General features: G+C 47.4%; 1 protein-coding gene across 2 annotated transcripts in view; it reads left to right on the top strand.

Annotated features, from left to right (window-relative positions):
• Window positions 1–17,387, top strand: part of LOC115177480 (cyclin-dependent kinase 14) — a 207,782-nt gene that overhangs the window by 114,364 nt on the left and 76,031 nt on the right. For both annotated transcript variants that reach the window (XM_029738290.1, XM_029738291.1), the window contains 2 exons: window positions 2,183–2,303; window positions 4,162–4,255. In XM_029738290.1, coding sequence (XP_029594150.1) covers window positions 2,183–2,303; window positions 4,162–4,255 — 215 coding nt within the window. The remainder of the gene's footprint in view (window positions 1–2,182; window positions 2,304–4,161; window positions 4,256–17,387) is intronic.

Here is a 17,387-nt window from a genome sequence, read left to right on the forward strand (position 1 = left end):
GACCTGGAATGGAAGGCCAGCCAGGAGCCACACCGATTGTATAGTGTGAAACTGTCGTCTCAATTCTAGGGGCGTCAGTGTTTGAAGGTATGAAGGTCGTTGTGTGCGTTGGTGCATGTGTGTGAAGTCTGGGGGTCAGGCCTTTTGAAATGGAGCCTCTCGCTGCAGTAGGTCTCTCAGGTGTTCTCTGATGTAGAATGTCAGGGCCACCGGGCAGTCACCATTTTATAGAAAGAGCAATGTATCCATCCGCCTGTTTCGTGCTGTTACCGTGGTGACTACACTGGAGGAGAGGAGGAGAGAGAATCCAATCATCTAGGTCCTGGAGTGTAAATACAGTACACACCCCCACTATTTCCTATCACTCCCTGCCTTTCTCTCTCCATCCCTCTCCTCCCTCTACCTTCCCTCCCTCTCTTTCTCCATCTATCCCTCTCCTCCCTCTACCTTCCCTCCCTGCCTTTCTCTCTCCATCACTCTCCTCCCTCTACCTTCCCTCCCTGCCTTTCTCTCTCCATCCCTCTCCTCCCTCTACCTTCCCTCCCTGCCTTTCTCTCTCCATCCATCTCCTACCTCTACCTTCCCTCCCTGCCTTTCTCTCTCCATCCCTCTCCTCCCTCTACCTTCCCTCCCTCTCTTTCTCCATCTATCCCTCTCCTCCCTCTACCTTCCCTCCCTGCCTTTCTCTCTCCATCCCTCTCCTCCCTCTACCTTCCCTCCCTGCCTTTCTCCCTCTATCCCTCTCCTCCCTCTACCTTCCCTCCCTGCCTTTCTCCCTCTATCCCTCTCCTCCCTCTACCTTCCCTCCCTGCCTTTCTCCCTCTATCCCTCTCCTCCCTCTACCTTCCCTCCCTGCCTTTCTCCATCTATCCCTCTCCTCCCTCTACCTTCCCTCCCTGCCTTTCTCCCTCTATCCCTCTCCTCCCTCTACCTTCCCTCCCTGCCTTTCTCCCTCTATCCCTCTCCTCCCTCTACCTTCCCTCCCTGCCTTTCTCCCTCTATCCCTCTCCTCCCTCTACCTTCCCTTCCTGCCTTTCTCTCTCCATCTCTCTATCATTCAGATGAACCTACAGCCAGACAACCCATATACTGTAACTACCCCATCAGTCTATTATTCTGGTCTTTTTATGATGATTAGAGCTCTTCTCCCTGCTCCTGCCCTGCGTCAACCTCCCAGTCCCTACACACACACACACACACACACCTCACAGCACCCGCAGTGTAAATGATAGGCTCTCAGTGTGTCTGGGATATTGGTCTCTCCTCTCTGTGACACCACCTATTGTTTACAGGTCAGATTAGTCTGTAAATTATAGTGTTAGACTGTGAGGAAGCCTGGCTCAACCTCCCTCTCTCCTGGAAGCCTGGGTCTGTTCTGGCATAGGGACATGTTAACTACTCCCTGCCCTGCATCACCCTGCCCACACACACACACACACACACACACACACACACACACACACACACACACACACACACACACACACACACACACACACACACACACACACACACACACACACACACACAGGGGGCTGGCACCAGGGGCAGGGAGTCTTGGCTGTTTAAGCTAAATGCTTTAATGAACCAGTCTCACCACGTGGGAGGACAGCTAGCTAAATGCCACCAGACTCATTAAAACTAGCTGGCTCTGCAGTGCCAGCAAACGCATGCACCCACATACATACACACACACACACACACACACACACACACACACACACACACACACACACACACACACACACACACACACACACACACACACACACACACACACACACACACACACACACACACACACACACACACACACACACCACACACACACACACACACAGTTCACACACACACACACACACATACATAGTTCACACACACACATAATACTGTGCCATCAGCTTAGGGAGTGGTGTCCTTGATGTTAGATGTAGTGTATGGAGATGGTCTGTTGTAGCTTTGAGTATGTCTGATTGGTATTCTGATAGCCCTGGTCCTGTTGGTACCCAGGCTCCATGTCAAAGAGCACCTCAGGCAAGACCTGCTCTGCTTTGCACCAGTCAGCTTTTCTCTCATCTTATGGAGCCTCAGTAGAGGGCATTCAATGATAATGTTAACAAATACAGTATGTTTCTGCTCCCACTATTTGTTCCTTACAGTGTGTGTGTGTTCTCTCCTGCAGGTCTGGCACGAGCTAAGTCAGTCCCCAGCCACACCTACTCCAATGAGGTGGTGACCCTGTGGTACCGCCCCCCTGATGTCCTCCTGGGATCCACAGACTACTCCACCTGCCTGGACATGTGGTGGGTAGCACCACTGACCTTTAACCCCTGACCCCCTACCTCTTGCCACATCCCTCTCCACAACAGGGAGAATGCTTCCTCCTCTAGATCAGATGCGGTGTGAGCCCCACAGAGATCCACAGACAGCTGTGTGAATGTGTTCCATAGGGAGGTGAGGGAGAGACCTGGCCATGTCTCTATCTGGGGTTGAGGAGAAGCTGGGAGACCAGGCCTGGCTGAGACTGAGGCTCAGTATGGACAGACAGGGGAATGTACTGTGGACATGGACAGATAGAGGCCTTCCTATGGAGACAGACAGACAGCTTTAGTCAGGATATGGACAGGGGTCTTTTAGAACTGCCGTCCAGGCTGTAAAATGAACCGTGACCACATCGATCTGGACAGGCAGTCCTCGAGGACGCCCCTTTCCAAGGACCCGAGCTGCATCCCACCGCGGGCAATTAAAGCATAGTGGGAGAGAGGGAGAGGCAGGGGGTTAGGTGGGCAGTAGAGCAGGTGGGCAAATCCTCAGGGCACTTTTCCACTCCACCGAGACTGGAGCCACTCAACATAGAAAGACCTATACCATCACTTAGAAAGCAGTGTTCCATGAACAAGCAACGCTCACATTGACCACAGTGTGCTCAGTGCTGGGTCACCGGTTTGGGTAACAGTCTGTCCCATATCCGTCAAACCACTGACAGGTTAAAGGATCAGATCTGGAAGACAGGAGGAAAGGGAAGAATAGGGTGGAAAAGAACAGGGATTCTTCCTCTAGTCTATTTTTATGGCTGTTATTGCCTCAGTGAGCCTGCCGTTTCACCAGGCACCTGTCACTCAAGCTGACACAGTGGACACAGACAGACAGCCCAGCCAGACAGACAAAGAGAGGTGTGAGAGGAAGTGGGAAGGATGTGGTTGAAACCCTGTCGTTTTCACACTGTTATTAGCAGGTTTGATCCCTCTCCCTGCCAAGCCAACCCTCTGTATCTGATTAAACACCAGTCTCTATATAAAGATCTAAGAAAAATCTGAACAGTTTGCTGATGAAAATGTATTGTTCAACCCAGCACCTACATCTATCCATTGGACTTCTAGAAATGTATAGGACTCTTCCTGATCTATAGGTACGTTATGGAGATGGATGAAGTTTTCAAAAAGGAATTAAGGTGTGTGGTGTGTTAAGGGGGATGAAAATGATGCTGGTGCTTCTCTCTCTCTTTCTCTCTCCCCCCCTCGCTCTTTCTCTCTCTCTCCCTCTCGATTTCTATTCATTCATCTTTCTGTATTATCTGTGTGGCTGCTCAACCGTAGCTGGGTCATGCAGAGATGGAGGAAAAGAGAGAGGGAGTAGTGTGCACTGGGCCAGAAAGTGAATCTGTCAGGAAACAATAGCTCTCTGACAAATGGGCTCTGACACCTGTTTAAACCTACACACACATACACACCACTCTCCAGAACTGGCCACCTCTCTCTTTCTCCACCCCTCTCTCCTTCTCTCTCCACTGGGCATCCCATTATCCAACCATCACCACCTCAGATGTCACACAGAGTTAGTCTTCTGAACAAACACTTTACTGGAGCTAAATCCTCTAGGAAATCAAGACATCAACCATAGATTAAGATGGAAATTAAGATATTCCCCAAGAGTGAACCATTTGCCTTTCAAAATATACTGTGCTCTTCTACAAAGCCATTTGAGTACACTATAGATTAAATAATGATGGATTTTAGTTGTGGAGGCCAGTATTCTTCATAGAGGGGTTCACATGTTTACTGCTGATGGCTCTGGAGCTCTCCAACTCTGTTGATGCTGTCTGTGTGTCTCTAATGTGGATGCTGTCTGTCTCTAATGTGGATGCTGTCTGTGTCTCCCCAGGGGTGTGGGCTGCATCTTCATCGAGATGATCCAAGGAGTGGCAGCTTTCCCTGGGATGAAGGATATCCAGGATCAGCTGGAGAGGATATTCCTGGTGAGTCAGCTGTGTGTTTGTGTGCGTGCGTACGTACGTGCACAATATGTCTATGCTGTCACTGATACACAACATCTCCATCTCCTCTCAGTTGTTAACCAATAGGAAACAGTCTCACTTTGAGCACTTTTTAATTGATTTAACCTTTATTTAACTAGGCAAGTCAGTTAAGAACAAATTCGTATTTACAATGACGGCCTACCAAGAGGCAAAAGGCCTACTGCGGGGCCGGTGGCTGGGATTGAAAATAAAAATATAGGCTAAAACACACATCACGACAAGAGAGACACCACAACACATAAAGAGAGACCGAAGACAACAACACATCATGGCAGCAACACATGACAACATCACGGTAGCAACACAACATGCAGCAGCACAACATGGTAGCAGCACAAAACATGGTACAAACATTGTTGGGCACAGCCAACTCCACAAAGGGCAAGAAAGGTAGAGACAACAATACATCATGCGAAGCAGCCACAACTGTCAGTAAGCGTGTCCATGATTGAGTCTTTGAATGAAGAGATTGAGATAAAACTGTCCAGTTTGAGTGCTTTTTTTCAGCTCGTTCCAGTCACTAGCTGCAGCGAACTGAAAAGAGGAGCGACCCAGGGATGTGTGTGCTTTGGGGACCTTTAACAGATGTGACTGGCAGAACGGGTGTTGTATGTGGAAGATGAGGGCTGCAGTAGATATCTCAGAGTGAGGCCTAAGAGGGTTTTATAAATAAGCATCAACCAGTGGGTATTGCAACGGGTATACAGAGATGACCAGTTTGCAGAGGAGTATAGAGTGCAGTGATGTGTCTTATAAGGAGCATTGGTGGCAAATCTGATGGCCGACTGGTAAAGAACATCTAGCTGCTCGAGAGCACCCTTACCTGCTGATCTATAAATTACCTCTCCTTGATCTAGCATGGGTGGATGGTTATCTGAATCAGGGTTAGTTTGGCAGCTGGGGTGAAGGAGGAGCGATTACAATATAGGAAACCAAGTCTAGATTAAAACTTATCCTGCAGCTTGGATATGTGCTGAGAGATGGACAGTGTACCGTCTAGCCATACTCCCAAGTACTTGTATGAAGTGACTACCTCAAGCTCTAAACCCTCAGAGGTAGTAATCACACCGGTGGGGAGAGGGGCATTCTTCTTACCAAACCACATGACCTTTGTTTTGGAGGTGTTCAGAACAAGGTTAAGGGCAGAGAAAGCTTGTTAGACGCTAAGAAAGCTTTGTTGTAGAGCGTTTAACACAAAATCCAGGGTGGGACCATCTGAGTATAAGACTGTATCATCTGCATATAAATGGATGATAGTGCTTCCTACTGCATGAGCTATGTTGTTGATGTAAATTGAGAAGAGTTTGGGGCCTAGGATCGAGCCTTGGGGTACTCCCTTGGTGACAGGCACTGCACTGTTTTTCTTCTTTTTTTACCTTTATTTAGCTAGGCAAGTTAGTGAAGAACAAATTCTTATTTCCAATGACGGCTTTGGAACAGTGGGTTAACTGCCTTGCTCAAGGGCAGAACGGCAGATTTTTACCTTGAATCATTGTTGACTGACCAATTGACTGCGTTTACTGTGTACTTGCGCACTTGTGTACTTGAGCAGTAACCTTTGGGTCTTGATCTGATCAGCATGAGGTCTGTGGGCCTCTTTAACTCATAGTCAGTTAGTTTTTCAATTCTTCCGCTAGCTGCTTATTAAAGGAACCAGTGATTAGGGATTAATAGGGATGGTAGCTAGATTGATAGATATATTTCTGAACAGGACTCAGGGCCTGACTGCATCAATATTTTATGGCTGTGTGAGGTCTCATGAATCCCATAATCAGCTCCTCTGTCCTCTATAATTCCCCCCGTCGGCAGAATTGAAGTGGAGTGTTAATGTGATAAATTCATATTCATTCATCCTCTGAAAGGAGTTAATAATGAATGCAGACAATTACTGAGATGAGAGGATGGGAGAGAGAAAGAGAGGGATGAGGAAAGAGAGAGAAAGAGAGAGAGAGCGAGACGTAGGTCAGTGGAGTCAGGAGTCAGGTGTGAAGACAGAGACAAAGCGGTTCGGTTAGATTTGCCGAGGGCTGTCGGGGATAAGTGTGTGGGTGCGTGTGCGTCTGTGTGTGTCTGTGTGTGTTTGTATGTCTGTGTGAGTCTGTGTGTGTCTGGAGTATGCCCCAAGCATGGAATCTTACATAAAGCATCCTAGGAGAACAGATCGCAGGGGAGAGAGAGATACTGTATAAAAACATTTTATTGATTGTCTGTTTTGCCAAAGAGAAAATTGGGGCTGTCTGCTCTCCTCACATCTGTAAGATTCCCCCCAAAACCCTAGCCCTCTCTGCCCCCTGCATCCATCCAGTACACCCCTTCAAAACATAGACACAAATAGAGAGGGGAAGAGGGGAAAGAGTGAAAAAGGGGGGAGACCCAATAGTGGGATGGCCTGTCGCCAGCTTGGGTATCGATGGAGGCGCACCTGCAACCCTGTTGGCCTGGCAGCAGGTCCTTGGAGGGGGTCTGTGTGCCCTTTAGCAGGTTGCAGGTGGAGCAGAGAAGGATAGGGGGAGGCAGAGCAAGCGGTGGAAGGGGGTTTGGGGGGAGGAAGAGGAAGGGAGGGGTGTATGTTTGGGGGGAGGGGAAGGGAGGGGTGGAAGGGGTTTGGGGGAGGGTAGGGCAGTCTGACTGTCTGAGGTAAAATGAAAATGTTATCCAGTGGAGATAAAGGTTTTCTTCAGCAAACATGAGGATATGAGGAGGAGAGGAGGGGGGAGAGGGGGAGGGGGAGAGGAGGTAGAGGAGAGGGATAGGAGGGGAGGAGAGGAGAGGAGGGGAGGGGAGAGGGGTTGGTGGGATAAAGTCTGACAGGTCTATATTGTGTTCTGATTATCCTCTCCTTGCTCTCTCCACATTATGAAGACCTTTTGAATCCCCTGTTTTAACAGGATCACACCTGTGTAGTTAATAGCATAGCTCACAGCCCCTGTAAGCCATACACATGAGGAGGCCAGAGATGTGCTTAAACTAGGCTTACAGTCTTACCTTGACTGTAGAATCATTATTATTTCTCTGAGGTAATAACACCTCTGATCATCTCAATGCCAATGCCCACACATTCACACAATTTGTTTTTCATTTGTTTATTGATTCAGCATGTGTTTCTTATAATCCAGATGGCAATAATTAGTGTTTGGATGTTCAAACGTTAGCTGGCCTTTTGAGGCGTTATGAATATGATTAGCATACATTTGAGGAATTGAACACGTTTAATAAGAAAGTTTGCTTCACTTGTAAATACACACAATATTATGTATAGGCTACATGGCCTCATGGACCAGGATGGACATGGACTCACCCAACGTATTGAACCAAAATGGCACCACACTGAGACAACTCTAACTATATTGCATTGGCTAAAAAGTACTGACCAGTCAAATTGAGCCGTTTATATTTTCTCCCACCCCAATCACGTCTCGTCCTGTTGTGTGTCTGTGTACTCTGCTGTAAGCTCGAGGAAGAAAAGACAGATAGAGAAATACATCTGGAAAAATGTCCACCAGTCTGCTTGGCCTGGCAGCTAGACGGTCAGTTAGCATAGCAAACAGCTCCACCTGTCAGAGTTAGCCTGACACTCACATTTCCATTTGAATCCCTCTTTCGTTCCTGCTCTCTTTTTTTCTTCAACTCTCTGTTTCTTCAAAATAATGTCCTGCTCAGCTCCTCAGTGTCAAGACAGTCAAGAGTTGACGCATAGCCAGAAACGTTTATGTGAAGTGTGTGTGTGTGTGTGTGTGTGTGTGTGTGTGTGTGTGTGTGTGTGTGTGTGTGCGTGCGTGCGTGCGTGTGTGTGCGTGTGCGTGTGCGTGCGTGCGTACCACAGGAGGCTGCTGAGGGGAGGACGGCTGAAAATTATGTCTTGAACAGTGCAAATATTATGGCATCAAACACATGGAAACCATATGTTTGATGTTTTTTATACCATTCCACTTATTCCGCTCCAGCCATTACCACGTGCCCGTCCTCCCCAATTAAGGTGCCACCATTCTCCTGTGGTTGGTACGTGGATGTGTGTGGGCGCCGTCTGTCTGCCTGTCTGTGGAGAGATTCCCGCCCCTCTAATAGGCCAGTGTGTTTGTGAAGGGGAGAGAAAGGTCACCTAGCATCCCTGTCTGATAGGTACTCAGTCTGCCAAAAGTCAGTTGGCATTTTGAAAGAAGTTAGACCTACACTAACACCCTGGTCATTTCCCTGTAAAAGGACCCATGAGCACCAACATGTGAAGTTCATAAGAGCATGGCAAATTAGTTGTGATATTAAAGCTAAGAGTATATATTTTTCTTAATAAAAGCATATACATTTTTCAACCATTTGGAATAATTAAAGGCTTTGATTTCTTGTCAACAGATGGAAAATAGTTCTCAGAAAATGTCTACCAGAAAAAAGTCTTAAAATGTATAAGAAATATATCAAAACACACTAATGTTGAACTAATATCAACACTTATATTTAGTTTTGGAGACATTTGTCTGCCTTCTGTAAGGTTAAGAAACATTGCCTTGTGTCTTGAAATGTTGTTACCAAAAACCCACATATCTTTAAGATATTTTCTAATTTCTCTTCCTCATGAGGAGGGACGATAATGAGAGTTAGTTATAGTGTTTTTTACTGATATCAATTTTGTTTATGAATTATTAAGTAATTCAACTCAAAATTGGTAACAGAATTTCTGAAAAATCTTTAACGGGAATTTCTGAAATTGAATTGGCTACAATGGGAAATCATAGTAGTCACGAACAACAGCTGGGTTCACAAGTTTGGACAGCACAGTACAGTAAAGAAAAGTAGAGTATAGTTCATTACTGCATACAGTAGAACACACTAGAGTTGAGTAAACTATAATGTACAGTATTGTACTGTACAAAACTTTACTGTACTCAACTGTACTGAACTCTATTCTACTCAACTCTGCTGTTATATGTTGGGCTGTGCTGTACTCAATTCAACATAGCTCTACTGTGCTGTAATTTGATGTCCAATGTTGTGCAACATAGACGTCTTTGATTGGTTCAGATTTGGTCTTGTTTGGGGGCTGAGCTCATTAAAAATAATAACCAGTGTTCAGAATAATGCCCAAATATGCAAAGGAGGATATTGTTCTACTTTTGTGTACCTATTTAGGATACATCACCATGAAGAGAGTGGCATTCATATCCATAATTATTCATTTCTGTGTAATACAGATCAGGGACCTGTAACGGCCGTCGAAGGGAGTAGACCAAGGCGCAGCGTGTTGAGTGCTCATCATATAATTTTAATAGAACACTTTAAACAAACCGAACGACAGCCAAACGGTTCTGTCGGGAACATCAACTAAACAGAAAGTAACCACCCACAAAACCCAAAGGAAAACAGGCTGCCTAAGTATGGCTCCCAATCAGAGACAACGATATACAGCTGTCCCTGATTGAGAACCATACCCGGCCAAAACAAAGAAATACAAAACATAGAAAAAAGGACATAGAATGCCCACCCTCGTCACACCCTGGCCTAACCAAAATAGAGAACAAAAGTCTCTCTATGGCCAGGGTGTGACAGGACCCATGATTAAATTCCGTTACTGCAATTCCGTTACCGGGTGTAAATCCTCTTCACTTACTGTAGTTCAATAACCAAAATAGATTATTTTTAAATCTATGTGTCATGTCTTAGCTGACCTCCCATTCTTTCTGCAGACATCGTTGAATCTTCATTCGGAGCAGATACTTAAGACTTTTTGTAAAATGTGGACACCAATATTTATTTTTTTACAGAAATTCTGTTACCAAAGTTTGCATCTGCACTCTTCTTCCAGTGAATGTGTTTTTGTAAAATGTTCATTGTAAATTGTTAAAGGTAGTCCTTGTGCATAGAGTTGTATGGTTTGTTAAACTTTGCAATCAATGGTTTTTGTTTGGCATACATTTTAAGTGAAGAATGTGAGTCTCAGCACAATTCTGTTACTGGGTAATTTGTCCACCTTTTCACACTATGTAGCCAAGCTGAAGGCCTATACTTCACTAGCCTGCTCATCCATCTACGATATTCACTGGAACCATGATGGAAAAACCAATGTGACAAGAAAATATCTGAGCCAGCCCAGTAAAGTTGGTGTATGGGATATTACTACGTGTTCTGAAGCCTATTTGTTTGTTTGCAACTAAAAACCAAAGGTATCTCTGCTGCTTCCCTGAGAGAAGAGAAGCCAATCTCCAGCAGTGCCATTCTAATGATCCGTGACCGAATTAAAGCTATCCCCATTGTTACCTTGCTTTATCCCCGCCGTTGTCATGCTGTATCCCGTCCCCACAGAGCTCCATGGGCAAGTGTGTGTGAGCTGAGAGCAAATCAACTAAAGGCTCTTATTTATTCAAAGCCGCTGCTTTATATGAATGTCAGTGTTCTGTTGTAATCTTCCAAAGCCCTGGCTATCCTGAACAGAGAGCCTGTCGGTGTTTATGCCATGTGTTGCTCTTTTCCTGGTCCTGAGACGTGAGTGGCTGGGCTGGTTGACTGGCTGACTGGCTGGTTGACTGGCTGACTGGCTGGTTGACTGGCTGACTGGCTGGTTGACTGGCTGACTGGCTGGTTGACTGGCTGACTGGCTGGCTGCTAGTTACAGCAGGCTGTGTCTCCGACCCCTCTGTCCGTCTAAATTAGATATGCGTGGTACGAGCCCAGGCCCAATGTGACTGGTTAACTGAGTGTCACTCTGCTCAAGATTACATCCCCTGGAAGAACATTAGGAATATGGACAGGTCTATCTGTAGGAAAGGCTGTCAGAGCAGGGCAGAGCAGAGGTGTGTGTGTGTGTATGTGTGTGTGTGTGTGTGTCTGTGTCTCTCTGTGTGTGTGTGTGTGTGTGTGTGTGTGTGTGTGTGTGTGTGTGTGTGTGTGTGTGTGTGTGTGTGTGTGTGTGTGTGTGTGTGTGTGTGTGTGTGTGTGTCTGTCTGAACGTGTGTGTCAGTGTTTGTGCAGGCGGCCAGAGGAGAGGATGCTGGTTAAACCAGAGAATACAGGTTGAATTATTCCTAAACCAGGTACTTATCTCTACATCCAGGGAGATGAAGTAATATGAGTTTAGTGTGAGACATAAGCTACTGCATACACACACACACGCACGCACGCACGCACGCACACACAGTAATATGAGTTTGGTTCGAGGTGTAATCCACTGCACACAACTCAATCTGATCTGAAACAGAGAGGGGGCTGCCGCCTGCCGCTGGGTAAATAAATGATGTCATTCCAGAAACAGCCGTGGTGGCGGCAACGGCCTGACCACCCAATGTGACTGTGCATCTGTCAAGCCCCAGTGGAGAGTGAACTTGGTCTCTCGGGTCAGAGCATACTAACCATATTCCACCCGGTGGGAGAAGAGGCTGACCCATGTGGTTCTGGTTCTGCTCTGTGGGGTGACTAACCCTTGTTCCCTGGTTGGTCGTGACCCTGGGTTGTGTTCATTAAGGTACATCAAAATGCAGAGCAACTGAAAACAACAACAACTCATATAGTACCTCCATTTTTTACTCTGTTTCGGACCATTTTCTTCCATTTCATGGCTACTGAGCATGGCCATGATCTGCTGAGCTGGGGTTGTGCTCTCTCTCTCTCTCTATGGGTGAGAGGTAGCCTAGCGGTTCAGAGCATTGGACCGAAAGGTTGCTGGTTTGAATCTCTGAGCCGGCAAGGTGGAAAAATGTGGATTTTTGCCCTTGAGCAAGGCAGGCCACTGATTTAGAGGGGTTGTGTTAAATGCGGAAGACACATTTCGGTTGAGTGGATTCAGTTTTACAACTGACTAGGGATCTCCCTTCCCTCTGTCTCTTTCTTCCTCCCTCCCTCCATCTCTCTCTCTTTCTCTCCTTGAACTTGGACAGACTGTGACCTGTTTCACCAGTGACCTGCCTGCTGTCAGTCAGTGAGGGACGGGCCAGCTGTAATCCCCTCATAGCTCAGTGACCAGACAGACATACTATCCATGAACTCTATTCAATCTCTGTCCCTATAGAGAAGACAAGGCCATTGTGAACAGCACATGGTGACGAAGATGACACCGCTGTTAAATGCTCACTCATTAGTTGTGGTTGGGTGGTCTGGGGGATGGTGGAGGTGGGTGTGTGTTTGTGTGTGTTACACTTTTCAATCTCAGTGGAATGCCTGGACTTCTCTTATCGAGAGCGAGAGAGAGAGAGCGAGAGAGAAAGAGAGAGAAAGAGAGAGACCGTCTGTCTCAGCTATGCTGACTGTTCTGTCCTGACCTTTGACCTGACTGATGGACATGTCTGGAACATGTCAGTTGACCTGGCAAAATAAAGTTTCAGCGGCTTCCATCCAGCTACAGTTAACTAGTTGTCTCCTACAGTGTATACGGCACTGATTCTGAAACTGAGAAACCCATAAGATTATCTTCCCTCAATCTGCTACAAATGCGGAAGTTAGGTAGTTCGTATCGTTGATTGGTTTGGGACTATTCCTTTGTTTTCCGTTGTGCCAGGCAAGCTCAATTTCAAAAGTGCAGCCAAAGTATTTGAAAGCAAACCGATACTATTTGAACCCAGGTGTGTGCTCCAGCTGTGTGCGTCAGAGCGGTGTGGTGCTGAGAGTCAGTGAGTGGGATCAGAGTGCCTCTAAACGGGTCTCTTTGAAGGCTGTTGTCTACCTGGGCTGTGATGTGTCTGTCAGACCTCTTCCCTTCCCTGCCTCATCCGCCCTTCCGATGTGCTGTGCTCCTCTCCCTCTCTGATGTGCCTCACAAAGACACTGACATTCACACGGCAGCCTAATCTCCATCCCCCTCTCCTCTCTCCTCCTCTCCTCTCCTTCACTTCAAAGAGCATGAAAACTCTCCACATCAATAATGTAGGCTGTTTCTATCTGACACCTCAACCAGATTGTGGATTTGAGCATGTCCCCTTGCCTCCTTGTGCACCCCTTCATACCCCTCCCCCACAGTCCCTGTCTGTCCACTGCTGCCCCCCCCCCATTCCCTCTGGTGCCTCACTATGCCTTGCCCCCCCTTAGAGCAAGAGACATGTGTGCCATCCCACCCCATCTGTGTTCAAATGTACCCCCTCCCCTCTTCCCCTCCCCTCTGCTCCCTCAGCCCAACCTGTATCCTCCCTCTGCTCAGCTCTATGCCCTCATAGGGGAAGAAGCTCTTTGTGTGTAACTGGATCAGCTTAATCTGCCCTTGCCCTCAACAGTGTGTGTGTGTGTGTGTGTGTGTGTGTGTGTGTGTGTGTGTGTGTGTGTGTGTGTGCTCGACAGGCAGACAAGCAAAGTCCCCTGGATTAGCCCTGTCTGTCACCTCTAATGGTCTGGGGCCATGCTGGCCATGTTGATAGGGATACCTATAGGGCTGCCTGCCTGACTTAATGGGGGGACTTATAGTCAGCCAACCAAGGCCATGTATGTATGCCAGGGGAGTTATTGCTATGCTGAAGCAACATGATCTAGGGCTTCAAATATGTCTTAACCTCCCCTATTCTATTTCTTGTCTCAATTACCAACAACTTGTTCTAATGTGGCAGCAGCATCATTGTCTAGCTTTACCTCTTCTTACCAGCCTCTTGCATGTGCTGTCTCTTGCCCTGTGTGTTTGATGTGATATCATGATATCTCACTGGAGAGATGGGGCTCAGTGAGAGATGAGGCTAGGAGCTGGTGTGTGTAGCCCCTGTTATTTGGCCAGGGTTACCCCTCGCTAGATCGATCCCACTGTTCTCCTCTGTCCTCTGGGGTGAATATTAAAGCCTTGGCGCTTTAAGGTGAGCTCAATCAGATGACAGATCGAGTTTCAAATTGCTTTTGTTCCTTGGTTGAGGTTATTTCAGAAGAAACAGCCTCTGATTGTAGATACATTATGTGTGTGTATGTGTGTGCTTGTGTGTGTGTGTGCGTGTAGCTACATCGCTCAATGAGATCTTGTTCTCTATTACAGTTGAATAGATTGAGAAAAAACCTTCCCATTTTGTGGTATAGTGATTTTGTCCTCAGGTGCTGTATGGCCTGAGAGGGTCAGGAGAAAGTTATCCTGACTCTGTCACAGAGACCCTGTCACAGAGACCCTGTCACAGAGACCCTGGCTGTCACACAGATTGGAGTGTATTACCAATCCCGTTACCACAGTAGTGGAACGTCTGTCAGGGCCAAGAGGTGAGACAGCTAAACACTGATGTCCCAAATAACAACCTATTTCCTATATAGTGCACTACTTCTGACCACTCCAGAGCCTTCTGGGCCCTGGTCTAAAGTAGTGCACTATATAGAGAATAGGGTGTCGTCTGGGACAGAGTCTGAGATAGAGCAGAATGAAAGTCAGCCTGAAGTCACTGAGACAGTTCAACTGTAATGGGTGGTATTATAACACCCAGTCAAATCACTCTGAGCTCATTGGCACATTCATAGTGAACGCAGTGTTTGCCATTCTGCACCATGGGTATCTCTCTCTCTCTCTCTCTCGCTCTCTCTCTTGCTCTCTCTCTCACTCCTCCCCCTCTCTCTCTCTCTCTGTTTTATCAACCATTAGAGAGCTATAGTGGTCTTTACTATGTGCTCACGCTCAGTAAATTGTCTCTAATGGTGCAGAAGAGTGGATTGACTGAAGAGGATTACTTACCAGTCAGTAGGCCTGGCTTGCTGTGCTAAATGTGTTGTGTGTAGACTGCTGGGTCGTATCTGGCTGGATTTGACCACAGAGCCAGTGTTAGTGTTAGTGGTGGTGGTGGTTGTGGTAGTATTAATGGTAGTGGTGTTAGTGGTAGTGGTGGTGGTGGTGGTAGTGGTGGTGGTGGTGGTGGTGTTAATGGTAGTGGTGGGGGTGGGGGTGGTAGTGGTGGTGGTGGTAGTGTTAATGGTAGTGGTAGTGGTGGTGGTTGTGGTAGTGGTAGTGTTAATGGTAGTGGTGGTAGTGTTAATGGTAGTGGTGGTGGTGGTAGTGGTGGTGGTGGTGGTGGTGGTAGTGAGGGTGGTAGTGTTAATAATAGTGGTGGTGGTGGTAGTGGCAGTGGTGGTGGTGGTGGTAGTAGTGTTATTGGTAGTGGTGGTGGTGGTGGTAGTGTTAATGGTATTGGTAGTGGTGGTGGTGTTAGTGGTGGTGGTGTTACTGGTGGTGTTAGTGGTGGTGTTAGTGGTGGTTTTAGTGGTGGTAGTGGTAGTAGTGGTAGTGGTGGTGGTGGTGGTGTTACTGGTGGTGTTAGTGGTGGTTTTAGTGGTGGTAGTGGTAGTGGTGGTGGTGTTAGTGGTGGTGGTGTTAGTGTTAGTGTTAATGGTGGTGGTAGTGGTGGTGTTACTGGTGGTGGTGGTGTTGGTGGTGGTGGTGGTGTTAGTGGTTGTGGTGGTGTTGGTGTTAGTGGTGGTGTTAGTAGTGGTGGTGGTGTTAGTGGTGGTGTTAGTGTTAATGGTGGTGGTAGTGGTAGTGGTGGTATTAGTGGTTGTGGTGGTGTTAGTGGTGGTGTTAGTAGTGGTGGTGGTGTTAGTGGTGGTGTTAGTGTTAATGGTGGTGGTAGTGGTAGTGGTGGTGGTAGTGTTAGTGGTTGTGGTGGTGGTAGTGGTGGTGGTATTAGTGGTTCTGGTGGTGTTACTGGTGGAGTTCATGTTAATGGTATTAGTGGTGGTGTTAGTGTTAATGGTGGTGGTAGTGCTAGTGGTAGTGGTGGTGGTGGTGCTGGTGGTAGTGCTAGTGGTAGTGGTGGTGAGAGTGGTAGTGTTAATGGTAGTGGTGGTGGTAGTGTTAATGGTAGTGGTGGTGGTGGTGGTGTTACTGGTGGAGTTCATGTTAATGGTATTGGTAGTGGTGTTAGTGGTGGTGGTAGTGGTGGTGGTGGTGGTGTTAGTGTTAGTGGTGGTGTTAGTGGTGGCGGTGTTAGTGGTAGTGGTGGTGGTGTTAGTGGTGGTGGTAGTGGTGGTGGTGTTAGTGTTAATGGTGGTGGTGGTGGTGGTGGTGTTAGTGGTGGTGGTTGTGTTAATGGTGGTGGTAGTGCTAGTGGTAGTGGTGGTGTTAGTGGTAGTGGTGGTGGTGGTACTGGTGGTAGTGGTAGTGGTGGTGGTGGTGGTAGTGTTGAGGGTGGTGGTAGTGTTGGTGGTGGTGTTGGTGGTAGTGGTAGTGGGGGTGGTGGTAGTGGTGGTGGTAGTGTTAGTGGTGGTGGTGGTGGTAGTGTTAGTGGTGGTGTTACTGGTGGAGTTCATGTTAATGGTATTGGTAGTGGTGTTAGTGGTGGTGGTGTTAGTGGTGGTGGTAGTAGTGGTGGTGGTGGTGTTAGTGGTGTTGTTAGTGGTATTGGTAGTGGTGGTGGTGGTGGTGGTGGTAGTGGTGGTGGTGTTAGTGGTGGTGGTAGTGGTGGTGGTGTTAGTGTTAATGGTGGTGGTAGTGGTGGTGGTGGTGGTGGTAGTGTCGGTTGTAGTGGTAGTGTTAGTGATGGTTGTAGTTTTGGTGGTGGTAGTGTCGGTGGTAGTGGTAGTGTTAGTGATGGTGGTAGTGGTGGTGGTAGTGGTAGTGTTGGTGGTGGTGGTAGTGTTGGTGGTGGTTGTAGTGTTAGTGATGGTGGTAGTGTTGGTGGTAGTGGTAGTGTTGGTGGTAGTGTTAGTGATGGTTGTGGTGGTGGTGGTAGTGTTAGTGGTGGTTGGGGTGGTAGTGGTGGTACTGTTAGTGGTAGTGGTAGTTGTAGTGTTGGTAGTTAGTGGTGGTGGTGTGGTAGTGTTAGTGATGGTGGTAGTGGTGGTGGTAGTGGTAGTGTTGTTGGTGGTGGTAGTGGTGGTTGTAGTGTTAGTGATGGTGGTAGTGTTGGTGGTAGTGGTAGTGTTGGTGGTAGTGTTAGTGGTGGTGGTGGTAGTAGTGTTAGTGGTGGTTGGGGTGGTACTGTTAGTGGTAGTGGTAGTTGTAGTGTTGGTAGTTAGTGGTGGTGGTGGGGTAGTTGTAGTGTTGGTGGTGGTGGTAGTGGTAGTGGTAGTGGTGGTGGTAGTGGTAGTGGTGGTGGTATTGGTAGTGGTGGTGGTATTGGTAGTGGTGTTAGTGGTAGTGTTAGTGTTGGTGGTGGTAGTGGTAGTATTGGTGGTAGTGTTGGTGGTGTTGTTGGTGGTGGTGGTAGTGGTA

The sequence above is a fragment of the Salmo trutta genome, chromosome 37 (assembly GCF_901001165.1).
Source record: "Salmo trutta chromosome 37, fSalTru1.1, whole genome shotgun sequence".
In the NCBI taxonomy this organism is placed as follows: Eukaryota; Metazoa; Chordata; class Actinopteri; order Salmoniformes; family Salmonidae; genus Salmo; species Salmo trutta.